Source organism: Myotis myotis, unplaced genomic scaffold (genome assembly GCF_014108235.1).
Source record: "Myotis myotis isolate mMyoMyo1 unplaced genomic scaffold, mMyoMyo1.p scaffold_m19_p_1, whole genome shotgun sequence".
NCBI classification, from domain to species: Eukaryota; Metazoa; Chordata; class Mammalia; order Chiroptera; family Vespertilionidae; genus Myotis; species Myotis myotis.
The window spans coordinates 180,748,069-180,773,890 of NW_023416313.1; the positions used below are offsets into that span (position 1 = coordinate 180,748,069).

General features: G+C 41.4%; 2 protein-coding genes across 6 annotated transcripts in view; one reads left to right on the forward strand and one right to left on the reverse strand.

The window, feature by feature from the left end:
* The window catches only part of HACD3 (3-hydroxyacyl-CoA dehydratase 3), a 39,764-nt gene extending 29,822 nt beyond the window's left edge, over nucleotides 1-9,942 (forward strand). Inside the window, exons 9-11 of the mRNA XM_036305044.1 lie at nucleotides 2,092-2,198; nucleotides 2,966-3,097; nucleotides 8,277-9,942. Of these exons, the coding sequence (XP_036160937.1) occupies nucleotides 2,092-2,198; nucleotides 2,966-3,097; nucleotides 8,277-8,353 (316 nt within the window). The 3' untranslated portion in view covers nucleotides 8,354-9,942. The remainder of the gene's footprint in view (nucleotides 1-2,091; nucleotides 2,199-2,965; nucleotides 3,098-8,276) is intronic.
* A 510-nt stretch (nucleotides 9,943-10,452) lies between these two features.
* INTS14 (integrator complex subunit 14) overlaps nucleotides 10,453-25,822 on the reverse strand; it is a 36,408-nt gene continuing 21,038 nt past the window's right edge. For 3 of the 5 annotated variants that reach the window (XM_036305012.1, XM_036304995.1, XM_036305005.1), the window contains exons 11-13: nucleotides 16,606-16,724; nucleotides 14,501-14,566; nucleotides 10,453-11,312 (exon numbers count right to left, since the gene is read on the reverse strand). In XM_036305012.1, coding sequence (XP_036160905.1) covers nucleotides 11,061-11,312; nucleotides 14,501-14,566; nucleotides 16,606-16,724 — 437 coding nt within the window. In that variant the 3' untranslated portion in view covers nucleotides 10,453-11,060. Of the gene's footprint in view, nucleotides 11,313-13,182; nucleotides 13,222-14,500; nucleotides 14,567-15,724; nucleotides 15,870-16,605; nucleotides 16,725-25,822 lie in introns of those variants that run through there. The other 2 variants (XM_036305022.1, XM_036305032.1) reach the window with 2 other exon arrangements.

Sequence of the window (25,822 nt, forward strand, 5' to 3'; positions counted from 1 at the left end):
AAAGTTTTTTTAAACCGTCATTGGATCGTAGTGCCAGCCTGGGCACTGGGGAGCAGGAGAGACCCAGAGAAATGAAGACCCATCTTACCTTTCAGTATCTTGCTGTCTTGGTGGGAAGAGAAAAATTCATGAAAGGGCAGAAAAACCTGGGGTTGAAGGAGCAATCCAGGTTGGATGGAACTAGTGAAGACTAGCCTTCTAAAAGGGATAGTGCCGAAACCGGTTTGGCTCGGTGGATAGAGCATCGGTCTGCGGACTGAAGGGTCCCAGGTTCGATTCCGGTCAAGGGCATGTACCTGGGTTGCGGGCATATCCCCAGTGGGAGATGTGCCTTAGGCAGCTGATCGATGTTTCTCTCTCATCGATGTTTCTAACTCTCTATCTCTCTCCCTTCCTCTCTGTAAAAAGTCAATAAAATATATTAAAAAATAAAATAAAATAAAAGGGATGGTAAAAATGAATCTTTTACTTCAAGATTTCTGAAGTTTAAATTGACCTCTTACCTGCTTCTTCCATCCTCAGTTGTCAATAAAATAATATTTTTAAAAAACCCAATTAAAGTAGATGTATTCTTCTCTACCAGACCATACATATTCCATAAGTGTGATTGAAGGCTAAAGGTCTTTGGTGATATGCTTAAGTATACTTAATTTTTTAAAAAAATATATTTTATTGATTTTTTACAGAGAGGAAGGGAGAGGGATAGAGAGTTAGAAACATCGATGAGAGAGAAACATCAATCAGCTGCCCCCTGCACACTCCCCACTGGGGATGTGCCCGCAACCAAGGTACATGCCCTTGACCGGAATTGAACCTGGGATCCTTGAGTCCGCAGGCCGACGCTCTATCCGCTGAGCCAAACCGGTCTGGGCAGTATACTTAATTTTGACAGCATTCGTTTATCTAGAGATTAAGTGCCGTCAGTGTGTCTGTCAGCCTTACCTACTTGGAATGTCGATCAGAACTAGGAACAAACCCAAAAAACTTACCCATTCCATGCCGGGAGCCGGTCCATCCTTGCTGTTTCAAGGGACCTGGCGTATATAGCATACTGTTCTTAATATGTTTGCTCCCCTTAGCGCTATGTGTTTTAACCAAGGTCACCTCTCTGAGAAAGGTTGTTTCCCCAGGTAGGGATTTTTCCCTGAAGTTAGGGAGGGGATAAAACCCCTTAACTAAGTGCCAGGCGGGTAATTAATCACTTTAACTATGAACAGTCATGCTTAAGCTACATAATCTTTACTCCCTGGAATGGAGATAAAAAACGCCCTAACCTTTGGAAAAGAGATTGATAGGATTGAATCAACTGGTATAAATACAGATGTAACAAGACAACAAGAGACAGAACTTAGAAGACAAGAACCAAGAGGCACAGAACCTAGACACAGAACCTACACAGAACCTAGAGACAGAAGAACTTCGCTGGAGAGAACATGGCAAAAGATCCTGGACAGAAACTGGCAACAGAACCTAGAGACAGAACCTAGCGAGAGAACCTGGCTGAAGAACCTAGAGAGAGAACCTGGCTACAGAACCTGGATAGAACATGGCAAGAGAACCTGACTAGAACCTGGCTACAGAACTTGGCTGGAGAACCTAGACAGAACCTGGCAGAAGAACCCGGCTACAGAACCTGGCGGCCGAACCTGGCTGGAGAACCTAGCAAGAGAACATGGACACAGAACCTGGCTGGAGATCCTAGCCAGAACTTCGCTGGAGATCCTGGCTAGAGATCCTGGCTAGGCTGCTGATCAACTGAACGCTGTCCCCATGTCATTCCTTCTTCGCTGACTCCGTCCACACCTTTGGGGACCCCTGGACCTGCTGGGGCTGGACCCCAGCAATTCCACATACTCAACTATTTCAGAGAGGGTTCCTTTGAGACCTACACTTAGTCTGTCTTTAAAGAGAGTTCACATCCTTTGAAGGTGGGAGGAGCATGATGGGAGTTTGTGGGTAGATAGCCCAGGATTATACTTCTGTTCTGAAGACGTGTGGCTAATTGTGAAATGGTTCTGTTCGAATGATGTTCTAGGGTTACATTCAGAACCTGAAGTGGCTTTCAGTATCTGAATTCCTTATTTTCAATAGGTACCCCTACTACATGCTTTGCTGCATTGACATGGATTGGAAAGTGCTCACATGGCTTCGTTACACTGTGTGGATTCCTTTATATCCTCTGGGATGTTTGGCAGAAGGTACTTTCAGGAACTCTATGTTTTATAGCTTAGCTCCAAGGGATAGCTAAGCCAATAGGCCAGATCTTTTTTCCTCTCTCTGCCTGCCTTAGTCAATATATGGATGTTGGACTTTTCAGGAGTATCTTCCTAGTGGCTTCCTTCCATATACTCCTGTTCCAGGAGTGTGGCACGTTTGGAAGCTGGTGGTCATGCATCCTATTAATATGGTAGTTTTAATTTTCCAAAGCAGGTTCATATTTTTATTTTACTTTTTAAAAAAAAATGATTTTAGAGAAGAAGGTTGAGGGAGAGATAGAAACACCAATGTTGAGAGAGAATCATTGATCAGCTGCCTCCTACACCCTCCTACTGGGGATCGAGCCTGAAACCTGGGCATGTGCCCTGATCAGGCATCAAACTGTGACATCCTGGTTCATAGGTCAGTGCTCAACCACTGAGCCACACTGGGTAGAGCAGGTTCATATTTATGACTTAATTTTATTCTGACCAACAACTAGTGGTAGGGATTTTTCTCTCCATTTATAGACTGGGAAACTGAAGCCCAGTGTTATCAAATGGTTGTTCCTCATTCACCTTCAGTTGTCATCTTGCAGGCTCATCTCTTAGGAAAACGAGGGGAAAAAGAAGAGGCATAGCCCTCTGTGCAAAGGGAGGAGGAAGCATTTTCAACAAACTCGTACCTGAAACTTGGAGGGGTTAGAAGGTGCTGTCACTAGATGTGGCTGCTTTATTTGCTTCTAACAAGTTCTTGTTTCTGCTTTCAGCTGTCTCAGTGATCCAGTCCATCCCCGTGTTCAACGAAACAGGGAGATTCAGTTTCACATTGCCATATCCCATGGAAATCAAAGTTAGATTTTCCTTTTTTCTTCAGGTTTATCTTATAATGCTATTTTTAGGTAAGTATTGGTTCTTTTTCCTCTCACTTCATTAGAGTGTAGAGCTAAATGATTCAAACTTTTAAAAGTCTTTAGGAATCTTATTTCCAAAAGAGTAGTATAGAGAACGATTGCTTTGCAGAACAGACCACTAGGAGAATATGCTCTGTATGGGAAGTATTTCTTCCCAAATCCCCAGTGATTATCTTTCTTGGTCACTGGGAACTCACCATAATATATTTTATGTTTAAAACAATGTAAGAAGCTCTTTTAAAATAGGATAAGAAGCTCATTTTACTTTTACTAATTTCAGTAGCACATTCCTTATCCAGAGTTTACAGGAGTGGTAATACAACTGGTAGCAAGAAGGAAGAACAGCCAAGAGATGTCATAAAGCTTTCTGCCTAACAATAGGAGGCTTCCCTACTCATGTAAAACCTGCTTATTTATTAATTTATACAAAATATAAATTTTTGCCTTAATTCATAAAAACTAAAAGAAGGGAAAATATGTAAACCTAAATTATTGCAAATATGATTTATAAGCCTTTCTAACTATAAAGACTGTTTACTTTAGATAAAGTTCTAATACATTTTAACATAATTGATGTATTTATCCCTGCTTTACAAAAGTCTTGAGGTGGCCCTAAATAAGTACGGCTCTCTGGTGTCCTAGTAACAGAGGATGTGACAGCAAGATGGTATATTAGGTATCTATTGTTGTCTAACAAATTACCCCAGAATTTAGCAGTCTGAGATGACAAACATTTATTCTCTCACATGGTTTCTGAGGGTCAGGAAGCAGCCCAGTTGGGTGGCCCGGCTCAGGGTCCCTCATGAGGTTTCAGTCAAGTGGTCAGCTCAGCTGGTGCTAGTTTCTGCAGGCTTGATTGGGGCTGGAGGATCTGTTCCAAGCTCACTGACGTAGTTGTGGACAGAAAGCTTGTTTCTAGCTGCAGTACTTCTCCCTGTGGCTGCTCATGACATGGTTTCCCCCAGAGCGAGTGATCTGAGAGACAGAAGCCACACTGCCTTTTAAAAAATTTATCTACTTATTTAATTTTTGATTGTAATATGCTTGACATATTGTATAAATTTAAAGTGTACAACATATTGATTTGATACATCTATACATTGTAATATGATTGCCATTGCAGTGATAATAGCACCTCTATCTCCACACTTTTATAACCTAACCGCAGAAGTGACATACCGTCACTATTTCCATATTCTGTTGGTTACATTAGACCTACCTAGTGAAGTGTGGGAGGGAACTACACAAGGGTATGAAATACCAAGAGGTGTAGGGATCACTGGGACCATCTTGGAGGGTGGCTACCACAGACACTGAGAGGAAGACCACAAGTAAAAAGTAAACCCAAGAAGCCAGAAAGTCCAAGCAGTCTTGGTCATTTAGTCTCAGGGAGAAGAGACCTACACTTCGGGATAGCGTACATGGCAGAAGCACAGTTAATAGTACAACTTATGGGTGTAGGTCATTTGCTAAAATTAAATTTTATTCCATTTCTTATTTTCTATTTCAGAAAAGGTGTAGTACATTTCAGAAAGATTTCTAACCAAAAGTGTTAAAATAGTTGGGCAGTTGAAGGGAATAAGCTTCAGTTTGGAAAATGCACTCATTAAGAGCTCTTCACCTCTGTTACTGGATAAACCTACTACTGTAATTACACTCCATGAGGTGGGCATACTGAAAGGGTTAAAGAGGAATAAACATTGGAAAGACCTTAAAATATTTTACTAAAGAAGTTAGAAAGGCCAAAACCGGTTTGGCTCAGTGGATAGAGCGTCAGCCTGCGGACTGAAAGGTCCCAGGTTCGATTCCGGTCAAGGGCATGTACCTGGGTTGCGGGCACACCCCCAGTGGGAGATGTGCAGGAGGCAGCTGATCGATGTTTCTCGCTCATCGATGTTTCTAACTCTCTATCTCTCACCCTTCCTCTCTGTAAAAAATCAATAAAATATATTTAAAAAAAAAAAAAAAAAGAAGTTAGAAAGGTAGAAGTATTTTTTTTTTTTTTTTGATTTAACTAGTTCTTTATTGATAGCTATTTAGCTTTTTCTTTTTTTTTTTTAATTAAATCTTTATTGTTCAGATTATTACATTTGTTCCTCTTTTTTTTCCCCCCATAACTCTCCTCCTCCCAGTTCCCGCCCCACCCTCCGCCCTCACTCCCCACCCACTGTCCTCATCCATAGGTGCACGATTTTTGTCCAGTCTCTTCCCGCATCTCCCACACCCCTTTCCCCCCCAGGAATAGTCAGTCCATTCCCTTTCTATGTCCCTGATTCTATTTGTAATCAACAGTTCATTCTGTTCATCAGATTATTTATTCACTTGATTCTTAGATTCACTTGTTGATAGATGCATATTTGTTGTTCATAATTTGTATCTTTACCTTTTTCTTCCTCTTCCTCTTCTTAAAGGATACCTTTCAGCATTTCATATAATCCTGGTTTGGTGGTGATGAACTCCTTTAGCTTTTCCTTATCTGTGAAGCTCTTTATCTGACCTTCAATTCTGAATGATAGCTTTGCTGGATAAAGTAATCTTGGTTGTAGGTTCTTGGTATTCATCACTTTGAATATTTCTTGCCACTCCCTTCTGGCCTGCAAAGTTTCTGTTGAGAAATCAGCTGACAGTCGTATGGGTATTCCCTTGTAGGTAACTGAGTTTCTTTCTCTTGCTGTTTTTAAGATTCTCTCTTTATCTTTTGCTCTTGGCATTTTAATTATGATGTGTCTTGGTGTGGTCCTCTTTGGATTCCTTTTGTTTGGGGTTCTCCGCGCTTCTTGGACCTGTAAGTCCATTTCTTTCACCAGGTGGGGGAAGTTTTCTGTCATTATTTCTTCAAATAGGTTTTCAATATCTTGCTCTCTCTCATCTTCTGGCACCCCTATAATTCTGATGTTGGTACGCTTGAAGCTGTCCCAGAGGCTCCTTACACTATCCTCGCATTTTTGGATTCTTTTTTCATTTTGCTTTTCCGGTTGGGTGTTTTTTGCTTCCTCGCATTTCAAATCATTGACTTGATTCTTGCGCTCCTCTGGTCTGCTGTCGGGAGTCTGTATAATATTCGTTATTTCAGTCCGTGTATGCTTAATTTCTAGTTGGTTCCCCAATATAAGATCGAGGGTCTTATTAGTTTTCTTGTAGATCTCATTAAGTTTATCGGCGGCTTCTAAACAGTTCTTGAGAGACCTTAAAAGTGTGGTTCTGAACTCTATATCTTCCATTGACAATTTTGTCCTGTTTCTTTGTCTCCGCATTTTGTTATGCTTCCTTGGTGCACCCCCTAGTGGTCTTTGTTCGCAGTCTTATAGTTAAATCTTGATTGTTGTAGTTAAATCCAGGGAGGGTTTGACCTCCAGGCCAAGTGGCTATGAGAATCAGCTGTGTCAGCAGTGAGAGAACTTCTGTCCTCTAGGGAGGTGCTAATCTAGCCTTTGCCTGAGGCTATCCGGCAAATGCCTGTGTGCAGGGCTTGGGCGGGGCGGGTCGCACAGGATCAACAGGGTGGGCCGGAGAGAGCAGTTATGGCGGCTCTCAGTCCTGTCCCCAGGGGCTCTGCCTCTCTGAGTCCCAGCACCCGCTGCAAAGCTCAGAGAGAAAGCTGCACTCACTCTGACCGAAGCCAGACAGTCCCGCTTCTCCCGTTTGAGTCTGGGTCCCTAAAGACTCGCCCGGATCTGGAGCTCAGATTCTGTGACTCCCTCCCGATTGAAAACGCCAACCGCGCCCTCCGCCGCCAGCCCGCTGCGCGCACTCCGCACCTCAGAATTTGACTTCAGCACTGCGCCTCCTCTGAGTGTCCGTATGCGTTTCTCTTTCCTCCTAGTTGTAGGACTTCCACTCAGCCAGCGTTCCTGTGGTTCTGGGTGATGTCCCTTCCGTTTTTTGGTTTCACTTTTGAAGTAGTTGTTCAGAGCAGCAAACTCCGGCGTTAACCTATGCCGCCATCTTGGTTCTCTGAAAGGTAGAAGTATTTTATTGTGCACTAACCTTAGTGGCTTTTTTCATGTTGCTTATGTTAATTTTTAAGGTTTTATACTCATATCTAGTTTGCCTACAATGAATATGCAGTTGTTCTTCTTCAGAATGAAATAAATCCTAAATCTGCATAATTTAGAAGCAGTAATAACAACCAGTTACATTTGTATATAGATCAAAGTGCTTTTCTAAACCTGTGTTCTCTCACAATCAGCCTGTGAAATAAGTGTTTTTAACTCTGCCGCACAATGAGGAAACTGAAGTGAGGCTAAGCCACAGTGGTGAAGTAGAACTGAAATTTGTTCTTTCTGACTGAAATCCTGTGTTGTTTTTTAAAAAAATATTTTTTTATTGATTTCAGAGAGGCAGGGAAAGGGAGAGAGAAATAGAAACAGCAAAAATGAGAATCATTGATTGGCTGCTTCCTACACGCTCCATACTGGTGATCGAGCCCACAACCTGGGCACGTGCCCTGACTGGGAATTGAACGGTGACCTGGTTCATAGGTTGATGCTCAACCACTGAGCCATGCTGGCTGGGCTGAAATCCTGTATTTTCTAAATGAGAAGTTTGTGCTTCCTAGAAAAGTATCCCCCACCTTTTATTTTATTTTTAATTTCTTTATTGATTAAGGTATTACATATGTGTCCTTACCCCCTAGTACTCCCCCCCCCCCACCTTTTAAACTATTGCTTAATACAGTTTATTGCATAGCCTTGAATTAAAAATTGGGTTGTTTCTATACTTCAGATTTGTGTATTTTATGTAAGTCTTACTTGAAAAGAAATTGGGAGAAAAATATTGTGAACTCTAAGAAAATGTTTAGGGATATTGATGTCTGTAACTTTTACTGAAAAACATAAAAAATTAGATGGGAATGGATATGTGATAAAAAAATGTAATAGAGTTAAAGTTTAATCTAGATGGTATTTACTGTACAACTTAATCTTTTTTGTATGTTTGAAAATTATAATAAAATATGGGAGAAAGTGAAATTGTAAACCCACTGGGAGAAATTTGAGTGGTCTCTAGTGCATTGTTACTAACTTGTTACTGAATCGTACTTCCTGAGCAGCTGCAGTAAGCACAGAGGGGTATGAAAAACAGCCAACTAGACTGTCCCTGCCCAAGAGCTTCTCGTTATAAACAGGACAAAGATTTTCATGTCTAATTGGCCTCTTTTCTTTTTCAGGGTTATACATAAATTTCCGTCATCTTTATAAACAGCGCAGGCGGCACTATGGACAAAAAAAGAAGAAAATCCACTGAAAAGAGATTTAGATGACTTCTTGCCATGTAGACTTTTGAGCCTAATCTATAATTCTTACAGTTTTACCTTCTTGTACTGATGTAAAAGTTTTTTTTAACGTTAAATGATTAAATTCTCAGTAAGGCTATCTTCCCCTTTCCCCAGTTACATCCTGAATTTATTGTATTATCTTAGTGTAGTACTTGCATGATATCTGATGACAGGTTTGTTCTTTTGTAATCTGTTAGTGACATCAGACAGCCCTGTCCCCACCCACTCCGTGTCCAGTCTGTTTTACACAAGCCAGAGATTTCATCAGTGCCCTGAACCTACTAGGTACTGGCCATTCTTACAGCTGGAATTTGTTCTTTTCAGCTATTGATTGTGGAAGAAAAACAAGACTGTTTTGCTCTATAGGAGCCTGTGAAAGTGACCTAGGCAGGACCTAATATATTCTGTACCCAAAGGGTTACTTAATAAGTGGAGTGGCATTGATTTTTTGAAAATCTGTTTGACTCAGTCACTGATAAAACATTTGAGTCCAAGTGGGCCTTGAGAACTCATATTACCTCTGAATTTCTTGGCCTCTCTAACAATATCTGTTACTATACAGTGCTTACCTGTGTGGACACAGAATGATTTGAGAGAAACCAGTCAGAACCTTGGAACACCATGATCACTTACTTCATTCCAAGATAAATCAGAACTATTTTCAACTTTAAAGAAAGATGAAACATGAGTTAGAAAATAATGAAATTATAGGAGTTCCAACCCCAAATGGTTACAGGGGTCAGAAAGGTCAGACTGGCCACAAGACAGCTGCCTGCAGTGCAGCCTGTAGCAAACTGGAAACACTAGACTAGGCCAGTCTAAACACACCTGCAAAACTGCCTTAGGCTGTGCACACACATAACTCCAGCTTCTTTCCCCTGACCTGGGTAAGTCCATTTGTGTACCTGTCAGAGTAAGTGGTGGGATTGTTTGTTTTTCAGTAGACCTCAAAACACCTTTTATTCTGCTGTTTCACCTCTGAAGTAGGACAGTGAACAGAGAGCATTGGCTAGAGAATCACCAGCTGGTCCATTAACACAGACTCCTGGCAGGAAACCCACCAACAGAGGAACTGAAAAAAATGTAGGCATTATGAAGTTTGGCCATTGTGAAAAACATCAATTTCTTCCACATTCCAAGCAAAATGTGTTAGAAGTAATGCTTGTATGAAAGAATTTAAGGCACAATTGCTCAATTGTGCCATTCCCATTGTTCCTGAGGAAAAAGGGATTAAATGAGCTATGCTGTTTCTCTGAGCCCAAGATTGAAACTTGGTTTGACCTAAAAACCTATGATTAGCATAGGCTGGCTGATTTTTTTTATAAGTTCATTGCACTGAAGGATATTTTGCATGTCTGTAACTTCTGTCAATACTTGTTTGTATTAACTTCTGATATTCTTTCACCTGAGTTTCTGTGTGTAATTATTGCAGATTAGCTTTGCAGCAGATTATACTGCATCTGTGGCAGAATCTTACATTATTACAAGCCTTTTTGTTGCTGTCTGAGAAAGCAAAAGATTGTGTATTTCTATTAAACATTTACAGTCAAAGTCCTAATTGTGTTTAAAGATCATTTATTTACTCTACTGGTCTTCAAATTGTTAGTGATAAAGTCCTTTTTCCAGACAAAATATTATATAGCAGTTCAGCATGTTAAACCAAAAGTAGATGCTCAGGTTGAAGCCCGAGGGAGTAATACTTTAGGCCAGCGGTCGCCAACCTTTCGGACCTCACGGACCACCAGTGGTCCACGGACCATCGGTTGGCGACCGCTGCTTTAGGTGGTCCACAGAGCAATTTGAAAAACACTGATAATATAAGTAAAACCTAGAGAAGCTACAGGACTTGCCCAATGTCATGAAGCTAGCTGATGAATTGGAAGGGGAGCTAACTGCAGTGACCTGTCAGAATCTACCTGAATGGAACTTGGCGTAGGCAATGAGGCCTAACAGGTGTCGGAAACAAGGAAGTCAGTATGGAACCCAAGAAACCCTCATGATTTATGAATCTGCCGCACAGAAAGCTGAAATTATATCCAGACAGGACAGACCAAAAGACAAAGACTCATTAATTTACCAGTGAAACCATTTTATAGAAAATCAAATACTTTTTCATTAAAAAACAAAGCTTGAAGAAATGGGAATAATTTTTTTACATTTATGGCTGCTGTTTAAAAGTCTGTATCTCAAGACATACCAAAAGCACCTAAGTGTTACCACTAAGTTTTGCCCAAGTTCTAAGAAAAGTTCCGAAACTTAGTGGTGTAGGGCTTGTCCTTAGCTAGTCCCAGTCTGGGTTGCTCATTCCAAGGGCAGAATCTTGAAAATGTCCTTATGATTGAGAGGAGAGAAGATGCCTTTCAGAAAGCCAGAGGACCCCTGTGGGTTAGGTTTCCTGAGGAAGGGAGAGAGCTCTGTACCCATCACACCATCAAGCTTCTCAGAAGATGTACCCATTACGGGAGCCACAGGTGTCTTCTGGGCTGAAAGAGCTTACAAAGAAGGTCAAAGCCCTTCTCGGACAGTTGCAGCCACTCAAACCAGCAAGGGGTGCTTCTGAGGCAGCCTCAGGGAGGTCTTCAGGTGGTGGCTGCAGAGGTGAACACCCTGGAGAAGTTTTTACCCGAAATCATTTGGACTTAAAATGAGAAGGAAGGAAGGCTCCCAAAGTCAGCTTTACATTCTTTCAGTGCTGCTCCCGGAGAAGTCTGTCTGCAAAGGTGTGATGTTGTGGTCGTAGCCGGCGTACTCGGAGGTGCCAGTACTGGCCAGCTTGAGCTGCTGGGCAGCGTGGGTCAGCTGGAAGGCTGCATCGGGGTGGGCGGTGTCGGGCAGCAGCGTGCACTCCCTTTCCAGCATGTCAGCCACTCCTTTGAGCAGGTCCAGGAAACCAAAGGCCAGGGCAGCCTTTCGTAAACGGTTCAGTTCCTGAAATAAGATAAAAAAACATGAATGTTCCTAAAATGCAATTTCCTTATCACATATTAAAAAAACACACCAAAAACCTTTTTTTTTTTTTTAAATTCTCACCCAAGGATACTTTTCCCATTGATTCTTAGAGTGAAAGTGATTGGGTGAGGGGGGGAGGAGTGGTTAGAGAGAAACATCCATGTGAGAGGGACACATCAACTGGTTGCCTTCCACATATGCCCTGACTGGGGTGGGGATCTAATCTGCAATTGAGATACATGCGCTTGACCGGGAATTACACCCAATATCCTTCAGTCTGAGAACCGATGCTCTAACCACTGAGCAGAACTTTCTGGCTAAAAGGTTTTTATTCAAAGGTATAACTGGATAAGTAGATTTAAAACCATTCTTGTTTAAAACCATTCTTGTTTTTTTTTTTTTGTTTTGTTTTTTTAATATATTTTATTGATTTTCTACAGAGAGGAAGGGAGAGAGACAGAGAGTTAGAAACATCGATGAGAGAGAATCATCGATCAGCTGCCTCCTGCACATCTCCCACTGGGGATATGCCCGCAACCCAGGTACATGCCCTTGACCGGAATCGAACCTGGGACCTCTCAGTCCGCAGGCTGACGCTCTATCCACTGAGCCAAACCGGTTTCGGCAAAACCATTCTTGTTTAAAACCATTCTTGCGAAATACTTTTTAAGAAAATACAACCACCTTTTATCTGCAAATAGCACACATATACCTCAACTATGATGACCTAATTTTTGCTGATTAATGTACATAATTAGGCAGAAATTATGTACACTGGTAGACTATCAAATTCTCAAAGCTCCATTTGTGGTCTCCACTTTTAAAAATATATATTTTTATTGGTTTCAGAGAGGAAGGGAGAGAGAGAGAGAGAGAGAAACATCAACGATGAGCGAGAATCATTGGTCAGCTGCCTACTGCACCCTCCTTATTGGGGGTTGAGCCCACAACCCGAGTATGTACCATGACTGGGAATCAAACCATGACCTCCTGGTTCAGGTGGATGCTCAACCACTGAGCCACACTGGCCTGGCCCCACTTCTTGACTGATTTCTACTCCCACTTCATCTTCTTCCATCTTGTTGACTTCCTGACCGAGCTAGTCAGCCATTTCTCTGTCTGGAATGAGTACATACTTTCTAAGTGCTCAACTTAGAATAAGCTCTCATTGACCCCCAAACCTAAGTGAGCATCTCTCTATATAAAAGGCTAATATGCAGTGTCCCCTCAGGAGTTCAACTGGGAGATCAGGAGCTCGATTGCTCGCTATGACGAACGCTGACCACCAGGGGGCGGCGCGGAACGAAGGAAGGCCCTGGCCGGCAGCTTGGGGAGGGAGGCCCTGGCCGGCAGCTGGAAGGCCCCGGATTGGCCTTGATCGCCTAGGGACTCTGTAATGAGAGTGTGATGACATAACAGAGAAGCAGTTCCTCTGTAGGTGATGAGAAAGCTCGGTAAGAAAGACACTGACTGAAACAGGTCATCACCACCACAGTTAATGAGCACTCATGCAAATGTGTGAGGCACTTCGCATACATCATTTCATTTACTCATAACTCTAAGGAGGTTTTACTTTTCCTGTTACTCAGGTATGGAAAAGGCTCATCCCAAACCTCAGAGGGCTCTCAGCCTCTCCTGCTGAACGACAATGAACACACTGGAGGAGGCTCTGGAGGGGTCAGCAGCCTGACCAAAAGATAGCCACAAAAAGAAAGGTGGATCTGGGCTGGTGTGGTTCAGTTGGGTGGGCATTGACCTATGCACCAAAAGGTTGCCAGTTTGATTCCTGGTCAGGGCACATGCCCGGGTTTGGGCCTCGATCCGAGGTGGGGAGTGTGCAGGAGGCAGCCGATAGATATTTTTCTCACATCAATGCTTCTTTCTCTCTCTAGAAAAAAAAAAAAAAAAAAAAAGTGGGGTAGTGAATGGAAGCAGAGAAATAGGAAGTGCCCCATCAACCACTTAGCACACTTAGCAGCGTGATCTGGGCAATGTGTATAGCCTCACTGGGTCTCAGTGGCCTCATTTACAAAGTGAGAACGATAACCTCTTCCCTGCCCACTGCGGGGGCTGAAGCAATTGCCTGGTAGAGGCCCTTTCCAGCTGTGATATGTGGGATTATATAAATCCAGAAAAGAGAAATGGGCTTTCTGACCACTTCTCTATCATCTGTTAAATAAGTGAAAAGTTGAAAAGGCCAAAGTACAAGTGTGTCATCTTGAATAGAAGCTGATGATTGTGTGTAGAAAGCTCTGCAGGAAGAAGGACCACAGCCAGAATGGTCACCAAGGGCCTGTGTGAGCTGGCTTTCAGTTAGGGGGCATGGCAGGCTGGCCAGCTTGCTGGTGTTGAACTCTGATTAAGGTTGCTCTTCCTTGATTTCACCAGCTCACTACATAATTAGGTTTGAAGACAACAGTGACATAAAGGTAATGAAATAACATCCAGACAAAGTAGCATGTATGTTCTCTGGAAGAAATGCTAGCCTAGGGCTGTCTGTGTGTCCACATTTTAAGCTTAGCAAACTAGGATACAACTGACAACAGCATACCGCACACTGCTACTTAATTTGATTTCAGCCAAACACCAGAAGGACAGGGGAGAAATGAGTGAGCTTAAAGGCCCCACACTCCACCTCACCCCTTGTAACTTTATTCCTTCCACCAATGGTTCTGAATTAGCTAGGTATGATTCCTGAGGGCCATCCTTTGCAATTCATAAATGTGCAATTTTAGAAGTCATTCCTGGGAGCAGATTTTCTGGTACAGTAAGAATGTCCTGGGCAATCACCATCCCAGGAAGTCACATACAATGGTAGCCTGGGGTTAGGCTGGATACTCACATGGGAATGGTGAAAAGGTTAAGGGCTATGAGGGTTAAGGTCCTTTCCGCTCCTTCCTTTAGCCAGTCATAGCAGCACCAACACAGAGAAGCCCTTCTGCACAGAACCAGGCCATTTAAGCACTTCTAATTCTTGGATTTTAGGGCAAAATGGACCTATCACTTCTACTGACTTTACTGATGGAAAAAACTGAAGCACAAGCCATCTATTTCTAACACCTGTCCATGTTCACTCTATGACCCTACACTAACTGTGGTGAACCATTTATTTTTGGCACCCATCCCAGGACTCACCCTCTTCCACTGTGTAATTCTGATAGTCTCACCTTATAGAACGTCTGTGTTTTTTCAGGTAATTTCCTTGCATTTCTTAAAATCTTCTGTACATCTGTCTATCAAGGATAAAGCAAATTCAACATTAGATTTCTGTGGTAAAGGGGAAAGAATACAAAAGGTTGGCTCTAAATGTTTAAAGAAATGAAAATATGAATAGAGCTGCAGTGTCAAAATGAGGATCCCTTCTGAATTAATGTCACTAATGTCACTGTTCTGTTCAATATTAGTACAGCACCTCCCTCCTTCAAAGTGCTTGATAATAAATCCCTTGGTGACAGAAATTAACTTGTCTCACAAAAACACACCAAGTAATTATATATATGGCCAGCTGCTTTTTTGACAAGGTTGCCAAGACCATTCAATGGGGTAAGAATAGTTTCTTCTACAAATGGTGCTAGGGCAACTAGATAGACACATAGAAAAGAATGAAGTTGGACCCTTACTTCACACCAAAAAAGTAAATCAAAATGTATCAGAGACCTAAATGCAAGAGCTAAAACTCTTACACCTCAGACTCTTAAAAGAAAACAAGAGCAAACCTTCCTGACCTTGGGTTTGGCTATGATTTCTTAGTTACAACAGTACAGCACCTTAAGAAAAAAATTAATTTGTTGAATTTTCATAGCAGCATTATTCTGAATAGCACAAAGGTAGAAACGATCCAAATGCCATCAACTGAATGAATGGATAAACAAAATGTGGCATGGTTATATAATGGAATATTATTCAGCCACCAAAAGGAAAAGTACTGATGTATGCTACAACATGAATGAACACTGACACTGTGCTTAGTGGAAGGAAACCAAACCAGAAAGGCCACATGTTATATGACTCCATTTATATGAAATATCCAGAATAGGCAAATCCAAAGAGACAGAAAGCAGATTAGTGGTTGCCAAGGGCTGGGGGAAGATGGGAAAATAGAGTGACTTGCTTAATGGGTACAGGGTTTCCTTTTGGGGTGATAATATATTCTGGAACTAGATAGTAGTAGTGGTTGAATAACATTGTGATTATACAAAATGCCACTGAATGGCATTATTTAAAAATGGTTGAAATGGTAAATGTTATGTGTATTTCATCACAATAAAAAAAAATACACTTAGCCTAAAATAAAAATTTTTAAATAATTTTAGAAAAATTAGGAGGGAAAAATCAGCTATCCCTCCAATAGGGAAGTGCTCAGGTCAGGGGTGATAGGAAAGAGGGAGAACCTGATTTCTCCACAAAGTGAAGAGACCTCTCTTCCCTTAGCCGTGGCAGGATGTGTCCAGCCTCTGTGAAAAGGGTGACTATGCCATCAACAGAAGCCACTTCTGTTGTCACGTGGCCTGATTACCTCTTCTCTTCTGGCTTAAGCTGGATTCATTGGAGGAACAAAGGAAGAAAAGCCACTTAAATGAGAACAAAGGCTCAAAAGTGATTTTAAAAAATAGGTACAAAGGACTTTTTGGAAGAAGAAATGTCACTCAGTACCTTGCCTGAAAGTAGCATACCTTGGTAATAATCTACTCGCAGCTTCCCATGAAAGTGTTTTTGTGGAATTACAGTGTAATGCTATGGTTTGGGCTCTACTGTGGAAATGGAAGAAATAACCATATGAAGATTTTTACATCATTCTCGAAATTGTTGTTAAAGATAACACCCATTATATTATTCAATGTCTCAGCATGTCCAAAATTTCACATTAAAATTCAATGCCAAGGAAATGTGTCTCTCTAGAAAAACTAACATACTTCCTTTAATCAGACATATAACCCTCTATAACATAAAACCCTACCTGTTTCTTTTTTGACCTTGGGAGCTCAGAGCCAAATTGTTCAATACAATTATTTTGCCATGGGTTCCCAGAACAATTGTCTCCCCTCTTCCTCTAGGTTTTGTATTGCTCTAAATTTTGTAAAAAATGATTTTGCTGTATACATTTTTTACCGTAGGCCACCTCAAATCCTTTTTGGAAATAATGACACACATTAGAAGTAAATGAATTAGTAAGTATCAAAGGGAAGGAAAATCAGATCAAATGTCTGCCTGCCTGCCTGCCAGAATCCCTCCTCCTGTCCCCAGTGGAAAGCAATGTGAACGGTAATATTACCTGCAGGCCACTGGGTTTGATCCAGACAGTCACGTTCTGGGCATAACTGCGTTTGTTTTTGGGCTGCAGGGGGAATGGGCTCTTATTGTCATCCTCACCGTAAGGGTTTTCTTTTGCATCTTAAAAGAAAAAGACATTCTTGAAATGACATCTGGCAGAACACAATCAATTACATTTCCAATTAGGCTAGAAGCACTTTGAAATCATTCAATCTTCTATATCCTGTTACTTCCCTAATTAAGAAAATCTATTAACTTCAGTCAGGTTGGGGATCTTGTTCTCAATAAAATGCCACTGATGTAAGAGACCAAACAATCAACTAAGGCCCATGTAAGTGAAAAACAGCTTGATGTTTTTTAGAAACAAGCTTTACTTATTATTTGCTTTATGAATTAAAGTCAGAGAAGATAAAACAAATACATACAATAATACTAATGTACTATTTTAAAAAATAAACAAACTAAAACTCTGTATAGCTTAGACTAGCATTTTCCAACAGAACTGTCTGCGATGACAGAATGACAGCCACTAGCCCATGTGGCCACAGACACTTTTGTGTAGCTAGTGTGACTGAGGTACTGAATTTTACATTTTGTTTAATTAAATAGCCTCATGTGGCTAGTGGCTACTGGATTAGAGAGCATAGGTATAGACACTGGGAAAATTAAAAAGGAAATTATATATAGTCAAATTAAGAAAAGGGGCAAGGGAAGTACTTTTTGGTGAAACATACCCCACCTTATTATGGTTTATTAGTTTATTGCTTCTAAAGGATTAAAGCCATATTGGTTTTATAGCTATGTGAATAAACAAGGGTTCCTGTTTTCTACCTGCTTCCTGAGCCAATGAAACTGCCACAAACTTACAGGGCGTACTTACATCTACTGGCTTGTCATTATTGTTACCACCTTCTGGGGTAGACAGAACAGGAATCATTTTCCCAACCAGGCAGGGAGCTTAAATCCTTTGCCCATTATTATGTGTCTACTGTGGCAGAAACTTTATACTTATTCCCCTCAATAAATTCTCTCAACAAACCTCTAAGGCAGGTTTTATTATCAATTATTACTTGTTACCATAATGACAATTCCAACCTCATAAGACTATTATGAGAATAAAATGAGATTATACATTTCATTGTGCCTAGCACAGTGCCGGGGACAAAGTTAAGTTCAATAAAAATGTTAGCTCTTACTATATACTCAAATTATAATAACCTAATAGTATGTACGTATGATATATGTATATGTATATAGAGAGAGAAAGAGAAAAAAGTAGAGAGGAAGGGAGGAAGAGAGAGAATTTCTGAAGGTAAGATACTTCAAAAGCTGCTCTAAGATGATAATCATGTTTCTCAAGTCTATTGGAGAGAACCTGACACACCTATTATAGAATTGTAGCATGATATACTAAAGGTTACTATGGGTGTTGCCCAAAGTCAAAATAGACATTTCATTGAAATATTTTTAACTCCAGACAAATACTAATGTGCATGCTGAAGAAATTAGTTTTTCTTACCCAAATGAACTGATATAATGTATCTAAAACAATGGAATCAGAACTTTTTAACAGAGTGCACTGAAGAAAAAAAGACTCAGAAATATTTTTTAAAAAGTACTTGCTAAAGCAAATGAGAAATCTAATTTTTAAATTAGGCATTTAAGATAAAATGACTTTAGAGAGAGAAGTACTAATTCCTAAGATACCATATCTTTCCATTGCTTTGCAAAATTCATCTTCTGCCCTGGCCAGTGTTGCTCAGTGGTTGGAACGATGGCCCAAGCACTTAAGGGTCATGGGTTCAATTCCTGGTCAAGGGCTTGTACCTGGGTTGCAGGTTTGATCCCCACCCCGGTCAGAGTGCATGTGGGTGGTGGGTGCGGTGGCAACCAGTTGATGTGTGTCTCTCACATCAATGTTTCTCTCTCCCTTCCTCCCTTCCACTCTGAAAAGCAATGGAAAAAATATCCTCAGGTGAGTATTAATCAATAAAATAAAATAAAATCTATCTTCCTTTTTTTTGAAATTTTTAAAATATATTTTATTTATTTTTTACAGAGAGGAAGGGAGAGGGATAGAGTTAGAAACATCCATGAGAGAGAAACATTGATCAGCTGGGGATGTGCCCGCAACCAAGGTACATGCCCTGGTGGGACTCTTCAGTCCACAGGCCGACGCTCTAGCCACTGAGCCAAACTGGTCAGGGCAAATCTATCTTCTTTGCAGATAAGCTGTAAAGAATATCTACATAGGAGAACCAAGATGGCGGCATAGGTTAACGCCGGAGTTTGCTGCTTTGAACAACTACTTCAAAAGTGAAACCAAAAAACGGAAGGGACATCACCCAGAACCACAGGAACGCTGGCTGAGTGGAAGTCCTACAACTAGGAGGAAAGAGAAACGCATACGGACACTCAGAGGAGGCGCAGTGCTGAAGTCAAATTCTGAGGTGCGGAGTGCGTGGAGCGGGCTGGCGGCGGAGGGCGCGGTTGGCGTTTTCAATCCGGAGGGAGTCGCAGACTCTGAGCTCCAGATCTGGGCCAGTTTTTAGGGACCAAGACTCAAACGGGAGAAGCGGGACTGTCTGGCTTCGGTCAGAGCGAGTGCAGCTTTCTCTCCGAGCTTTGCAGCGGGTGCTGGGACTCAGAGAGGCAGAGCCCCTGGGGACAGGACTAAGAGCCGCCATAACTGCTCTCTCCGGCCCACCCTGTTGATCCTGTGCGACCGCCCCGCCCAAGCCCTGCACACAGGCATTTGCTGGATAGCCTCAGGCAAAGGCTAGATTAGCACCTCCCTAGAGGACAGAAGTTCTCTCACTGCTGACACAGCTGATTCTCATAGCCACTTGGCCTGGAGGTCAAACCCTCCCTGGAATTAGCTACAACAATCAAGATTTAACTATAAGACTGCGCACAAAGACCACTAGGGGGTGCACCAAGGAAGCATAACAAAATGCGGAGACAAAGAAACAGGACAAAATTGTCAATGGAAGATATAGAGTTCAGAACCACACTTTTAAGGTCTCTCAAGAACTGTTTAGTAGCCGCCGATAAACTTAATGAGATCTACAAGAAAACTAATGAGACCCTCGATGTTATATTGGGGAACCAACTAGAAATTAAGCATACACGGACTGAAATAACGAATATTATACAGACTCCCGACAGCAGACCAGAGGAGCGCAAGAATCAAGTCAATGATTTGAAATGCGAGGAAGCAAAAAACACCCAACCGGAAAAGCAAAATGAAAAAAGAATCCAAAAATGCGAGGATAGTGTAAGGAGCCTCTGGGACAGCTTCAAGCGTACCAACATCAGAATTATAGGGGTGCCAGAAGATGAGAGAGAGCAAGATATTGAAAACCTATTTGAAGAAATAATGACAGAAAACTTCCCCCACCTGGTGAAAGAAATGGACTTACAGGTCCAAGAAGCGCGGGGAACCCCAAACAAAAGGAGTCCAAAGAGGACCACACCAAGACACATCATAATTAAAATGCCAAGAGCAAAAGATAAAGAGAGAATCTTAAAAACAGCAAGAGAAAGAAACTCAGTTACCTACAAGGGAATACCAATATGACTGTCAGCTGATTTCTCAACAGAAACTTTGTAGGCCAGAAGGGAGTGGCAAGAAATATTCAAAGTGATGAATACCAAGAACCTACAACCAAGATTACTTTATCCAGCAAAGCTATCATTCAGAATTGAAGGTCAGATAAAGAGCTTCACAGATAAGGAAAAGCTAAAGGAGTTCATCACCACCAAACCAGGATTATATGAAATGCTGAAAGGTATCCTTTAAGAAGAGGAAGAGGAAGAAAAAGGTAAAGATACAAATTATGAACAACAAATATGCATCTATCAACAAGTGAATCTAAGAATCAAGTGAATAAATAATCTGATGAAAAGAATATCTACATAAAAACAGACATATGAGCCCAGCTGGTGTGGCTCAGTGGTTGAGCATTGGCCTATGAACTGGAGGTCATAGTTTAATTCTCGGTCAGGGAACATACCAGGATTGTAGGCTCGATCCCCAGTAGGGGGCGTACAGGAGGCAGCCAATCAAATATTCTCTCATATCACTGATTTTTTTCTCTCTCTCCCTCTCCCTTCCTCTCTGAAATATATGTGTGTGTGTGTGTGTGTGTGTGTGTGTGCGTGTGTATTAAACAGACATATGAAAGAAAAATAATTTAAGTTGTTTTACCAAGAATTCTGATTTTTTTCAAGAAGGAACTAGATAGTAGTATCCTTAATAAGATAGCAAAGTCACACTCTTTAAAAATAAGTAATTACAAAATAACACATATTTTTCAACCCAAGTCATTATGCTCAATTAATATTTGACAAAGGAGTTAAGAGCATACAATGGAGTCAAGACAGTCTCTTTAATAAATGGTGCTGAGAAATTTGGCCAGATACATGCAAAAAAATGAAACTAGATCATCAACTTACACCATAAACAAAAACAAACTCAAAATGGCTAAAGGTCTTAAATGTAAGATGGGAAACCATAAAAATCCTACAAGACTCCATAGGCAGCAAAATATCAGACATATGTTGTAGCAATAACTTTACCAACACAGCTCATAGGGCAATGGAGACTAAGGAGAAAATAAACAAATGGGACTACATCAAAATAAAAAGCTTCTTCTGCACAGCAAAAGAAAGCATCAACAAAACAAGAAAGCCCACTGCATGGGAGAACATATTTGCCAATGTTATCACCGATAAGGGTTTAATCTCCAAAATTTACAGGGAACTCATACAACTTAACAAAAGGAAGATAAACGATCCAATCAAAAAATGGGTAAAGGACCTAAGTAGACACTTTTCAAAAGAGGACATACAGAAGGCTGAGAGACATATGAAAACGTGCTCAAAGTCACTAATCATCCAAGAGATGCAAGTCAAAACAACAATGAGGTACCATCTCACACCTGTCAGAACGGCTATCATCAGTAAATCAACAAACGACAAGTGCTGGCGAGGATGTGGAGAAAAAGGAACCCTCGTGCACTGCTGGTGGGAATGCAGACTGGTGGAGCCACTGTGGAAGCTAATATGGAGTTTCCTCAAAAAGTTAAAAATGGAGCTCCCATTTGACCCAGTAATCCCACTTCTAGGAATATATCCCAAGAAACCAGAAACACCAATCAGAAAGGATATATGCACCCCTATGTTCATAGCAGCATAATTTACAATAGCTAAGATTTGGAAACAGCCTAAGTGCCCACCAGCAGATGAGTGGATTAAGAAATGGTGGTACATCTACACAATGGAATACTACGCCGCTATAAAAAAGAAGGAACTTTTACCATTTGCAACAGCATGGATGGAACTGGAGAGCATTATTCTAAGCTAAATAAGCCAGTTGGAGAAAGATAAATATCACATGATCTCACTCATATGTGGGATATAATGATCAACATAATTTGATGAACAAGAATAGATCCAGAGACAGATGGCAGGGGAGGTGGGGGCGGGGGTCAATTGGGGAAAAAGGAGACATATGTAAAACTTTAGACAATAAAAAAACAACAAAACATATTTGTATGCATGATATTTGGACTTGTATATGGAACCAGTATTGTACCTAGTGATCACTGCTATTCTAACTGAAGGTAACTAGAAACCAAACAAAGGGAAAGCTTCAGGTATAACAAAGCAACACTTTCAATAAACCTTTTAAATTAAAAAAAAAAAAAAAAGCTCTTATTACCTTCATTGAAAAGAAGAACAGACCCAGAGGGAGGAAAATAATAACTTGAATATAAGGCAGAGTAAACAGCAGTCCAATTTGAATGAAGAATGCATGTTGTTCCAACCAAGCACTGCTGGCTGGAAGCCAGATCAGAAAGAAATGTGAATGCTACTATCTTAGATTATGGACAGGCATCTGTGGTGAAAACTATCACAATAGCCTAGGCCAGGGGTGAGCAAACTTTTTCTGTAAAGGGCTTTGTGGGTGATATGGTCTCTGTTATAACTACTCTACTCTGCCACTGGAGCAGGAGAGCAGCCATAGACAATACGAGAGGAATGAGTGTGCCATTTGTAATAAAACTTTACTTATAAAACAGACAGTGGCTAGTTTGACCTGCAGGCCATAGTTAGCTGACCTCTGACCTAAGTGAAAGGTAAAGAAAGCCAGAACAAGGCAAGAGCAGCGAGAATGAAAGGCAGAATGAATGTAAGGATGCTAGAGAGTCTAGATGAAGGTGAGGAATCGTTGCACACGCACACGCACTTCCTCTGCCCTTGTGTTCTCGTCCAACTGTTGGTGGCCAAACTTGTCATCTTCATTTCCTCATATCTAATTCACTCCTCAACCTATGTCCTGGCTAACTATCTACTGAAGCTACTTTTATGAAGCCACCAATCATTTCCTGTCAAGATCAAATGACTCCTGATTTATAGTGTCCTCTTCTTTCCTCATGGTTTCTGGTCCTTCCTAAAACTCTTCAATCTTTAAAACACTCATTCCACAGTGTGTTTCAGATTTAGTTCTCAGGAGGCTGGTCACTCTGTTGGCCTTCCTTCAAAGGAGATAAAATCCTCTCATGATTTGGAAACTGCTTTTCAAATCATGACCTCATCGTCAGCGGGGGTTTTCTGTGGAAGTCCTTTTGCCCTGGGCTGTAGGGGTGTCCCTACAGAGCCACTGTATGGCCTTCTGGAGGACGCACCAAGGTTGCACTGCTTCAGAACCAGGTCTGTATTGTTGGTTTTAGAAATCCCCATTTCAGAATGGGCAGTGTCCGTCTGCATGGCGCAGGGCTCGGGCTTCAATTTCTCAGAGAAGACTTTTAAATTTCTTTCTATCCAGAAAAGTGGGTAGAAGAAAAATGTGTAGAATTTTTCTTGCCATCCTCTCACTGAGAGGGTAGACCTTCCACATTCTCAGCTTTACTCACAGAGCTCAATTCTTTGTCTTGTTTGGAACCAAAGTCATGTCTCCTGTCCCACCGTGAGCTTTAAAACCCCAGCCCCTGGATCCTAGCTCAAAAGTAGGCAAACTATGGCCTGTTGCCTGTTTTTGAGTTAAGAATGGTTTTTATGTTTTTAAATGCTGGGCAAAGAAATCAAGAGAATAATATTTCATGAAATATACATGAAAATTATATAAAATTCAAATTTTGGTGTCCATAAGTAACATTTTTTGGAATACAGTCACTATCATTTATGCACATATTGTGCTACAATGGCAGAGCTCAGTAGTTCTGACAGAGGCCATACGGTCTGCAAAGCTTAAAATATTTACTATCTTGTTCTTTTCCTGAAAAAGCTTGCTGAACCTTGGCCTACCATCTGGGCCTATATTTAGTCCAAATCTTCTCTAGGCTTCAATGGCAAAAGGCATCCGTGGAGCTCAGCTGACAAGCATGCACAAGTGTACGACACACTGGACTTCCTTCTTGAGTCTCTCTATTCTCTTGGCTTCTGCAACAACACTTCTACTTTCCCTTTCATCAGCCTGTTCCCTCTCATTTTCCTTTACTAGCACCCTTTCCACTGTCCCCAATAGTTGTCCCTTTCTAAGGGTTTGGTCCTTAGCTCTTTTTTCCCTTAATCTGTATACTTTGCTAAGGCTAGAGCTTCTTATAGAGTGTAGATCACCTGGATTGTAATGATGTAGGTAATATTAAAACTGTAAGTTCCTGGGCCTGAATCCAGACCTACTGAATCAGAATCTCTGTATGTGGGGGCCCAGGAAACAGAATTTTTATACAAGTTCTCCAGGTTTATTTTTGCACACAAAAATTTTGGCCCTAAGTAATCTGCTTCATTCTCACCATTTTAACAATCAGTGATGTGCTTATAATGAAAAGTTGTATTTCCAACTCTGCCTTCTCTCCTGAACTGTAGGTTCATATAGGAATTGTCTCTAGGCACCTCCATCGGAATCTCATAGGCATAAACCCTACATGCACAGAAGAAATTCTTCCCAAATCTACTCTTCCTCCTCTGTTCTGTTTTGTTTTGTTTTAAATATATTTTATTGATTTCTTACAGAGAGGAAAGGAAGGGACAGAGAGTTAGAAATATCGATGAGAGAGCAACATCGATCAGCTCCCTCCTGCACACTCCCTACTGGGTATGTGCCTGCAACCAAGGTACATGCCCTTGACCAGAATCGAACCTGGGACCCTTCAGTCTGCAGGCCGACTTTCTATCCACTGAGCCAAACCGGTCAGGGCTGTTCTCTGTTTTAATGAATAGTAACACCTTTTACCCTGCAGCCCAGGTCAGAAACCTGGGATCATTCTTAATTCTTCTCTTTCCTTTTTCTTTGTAAATACTAGTATGACTTGCCTGGATCCCATCCATTGTCCCCAGCCATTACCCCTTGTTCTGGCTCTCACCTTCACATCTCCAGGACTATCATAGCCGACTTCTTACTACAGGATGTCCTCATCTTTTTAAATCCGCATTTCACAGTTATCTTTCTAAATGCAAATTTACTATTACTCACGTGGCTTTCGGTCATATTGCACAATACCAGGGGGCACTAGTACCTAGACTACAATGTTTTCTAACTGGTACCTCCACAGTTCTCATTATAGACAGAAGGATCTGATATATTACTCCCCTTTGGTGGCTTTCCAATATCAGCAGAATAAAGTTTCAGCTCTTCACATTTCAGATGAGGCCTGCCCTGCTCCAGCCACTGCCAACCTCTAACCTACCCTCTGGCCTTCCAACCCCTCCCCCACAGTTTGTGCTCCTTTCTTTTCTATAAGGATTCCATTTGTCCAGGATGCCCTTTCTTCCTTCACTGGCTCACCAAATTCCTCTGTCTTTTCTCCCCCCCCCCCCCCCCAAAGTTGGCCAGGGTCCTGTGAGGAGATTTTCCTGAGTCCTCTAGGCAGAGGTGATCCTCCTCTCCTGTAGGCCAACTCTGACTTGTGTCAGCCTGTGTTTATTATTCACCTTTCCACTAGACTTTGAGTAACTCTTGCTAACTCTTTTATCCCCTAGACCTGGCACAAAATAGGTTGCTTGGTAGATGTTCCTGAAAGTGACATGGGCCCAAATGAATTAAGGATGACTCTACAGTTGGAACCTGAGTACCTCGGAGTACAAAGGTAAAAGGTCTCCATCAGAAGGAGTAGGAAAATCAGAAGAAGGAACAGTTTAAGAGGGAAGGGGTGAGACAACCGTTTCTATAACAAACATACTGAGCTTAGGACTGTGGCAGAATATCCAGGTGG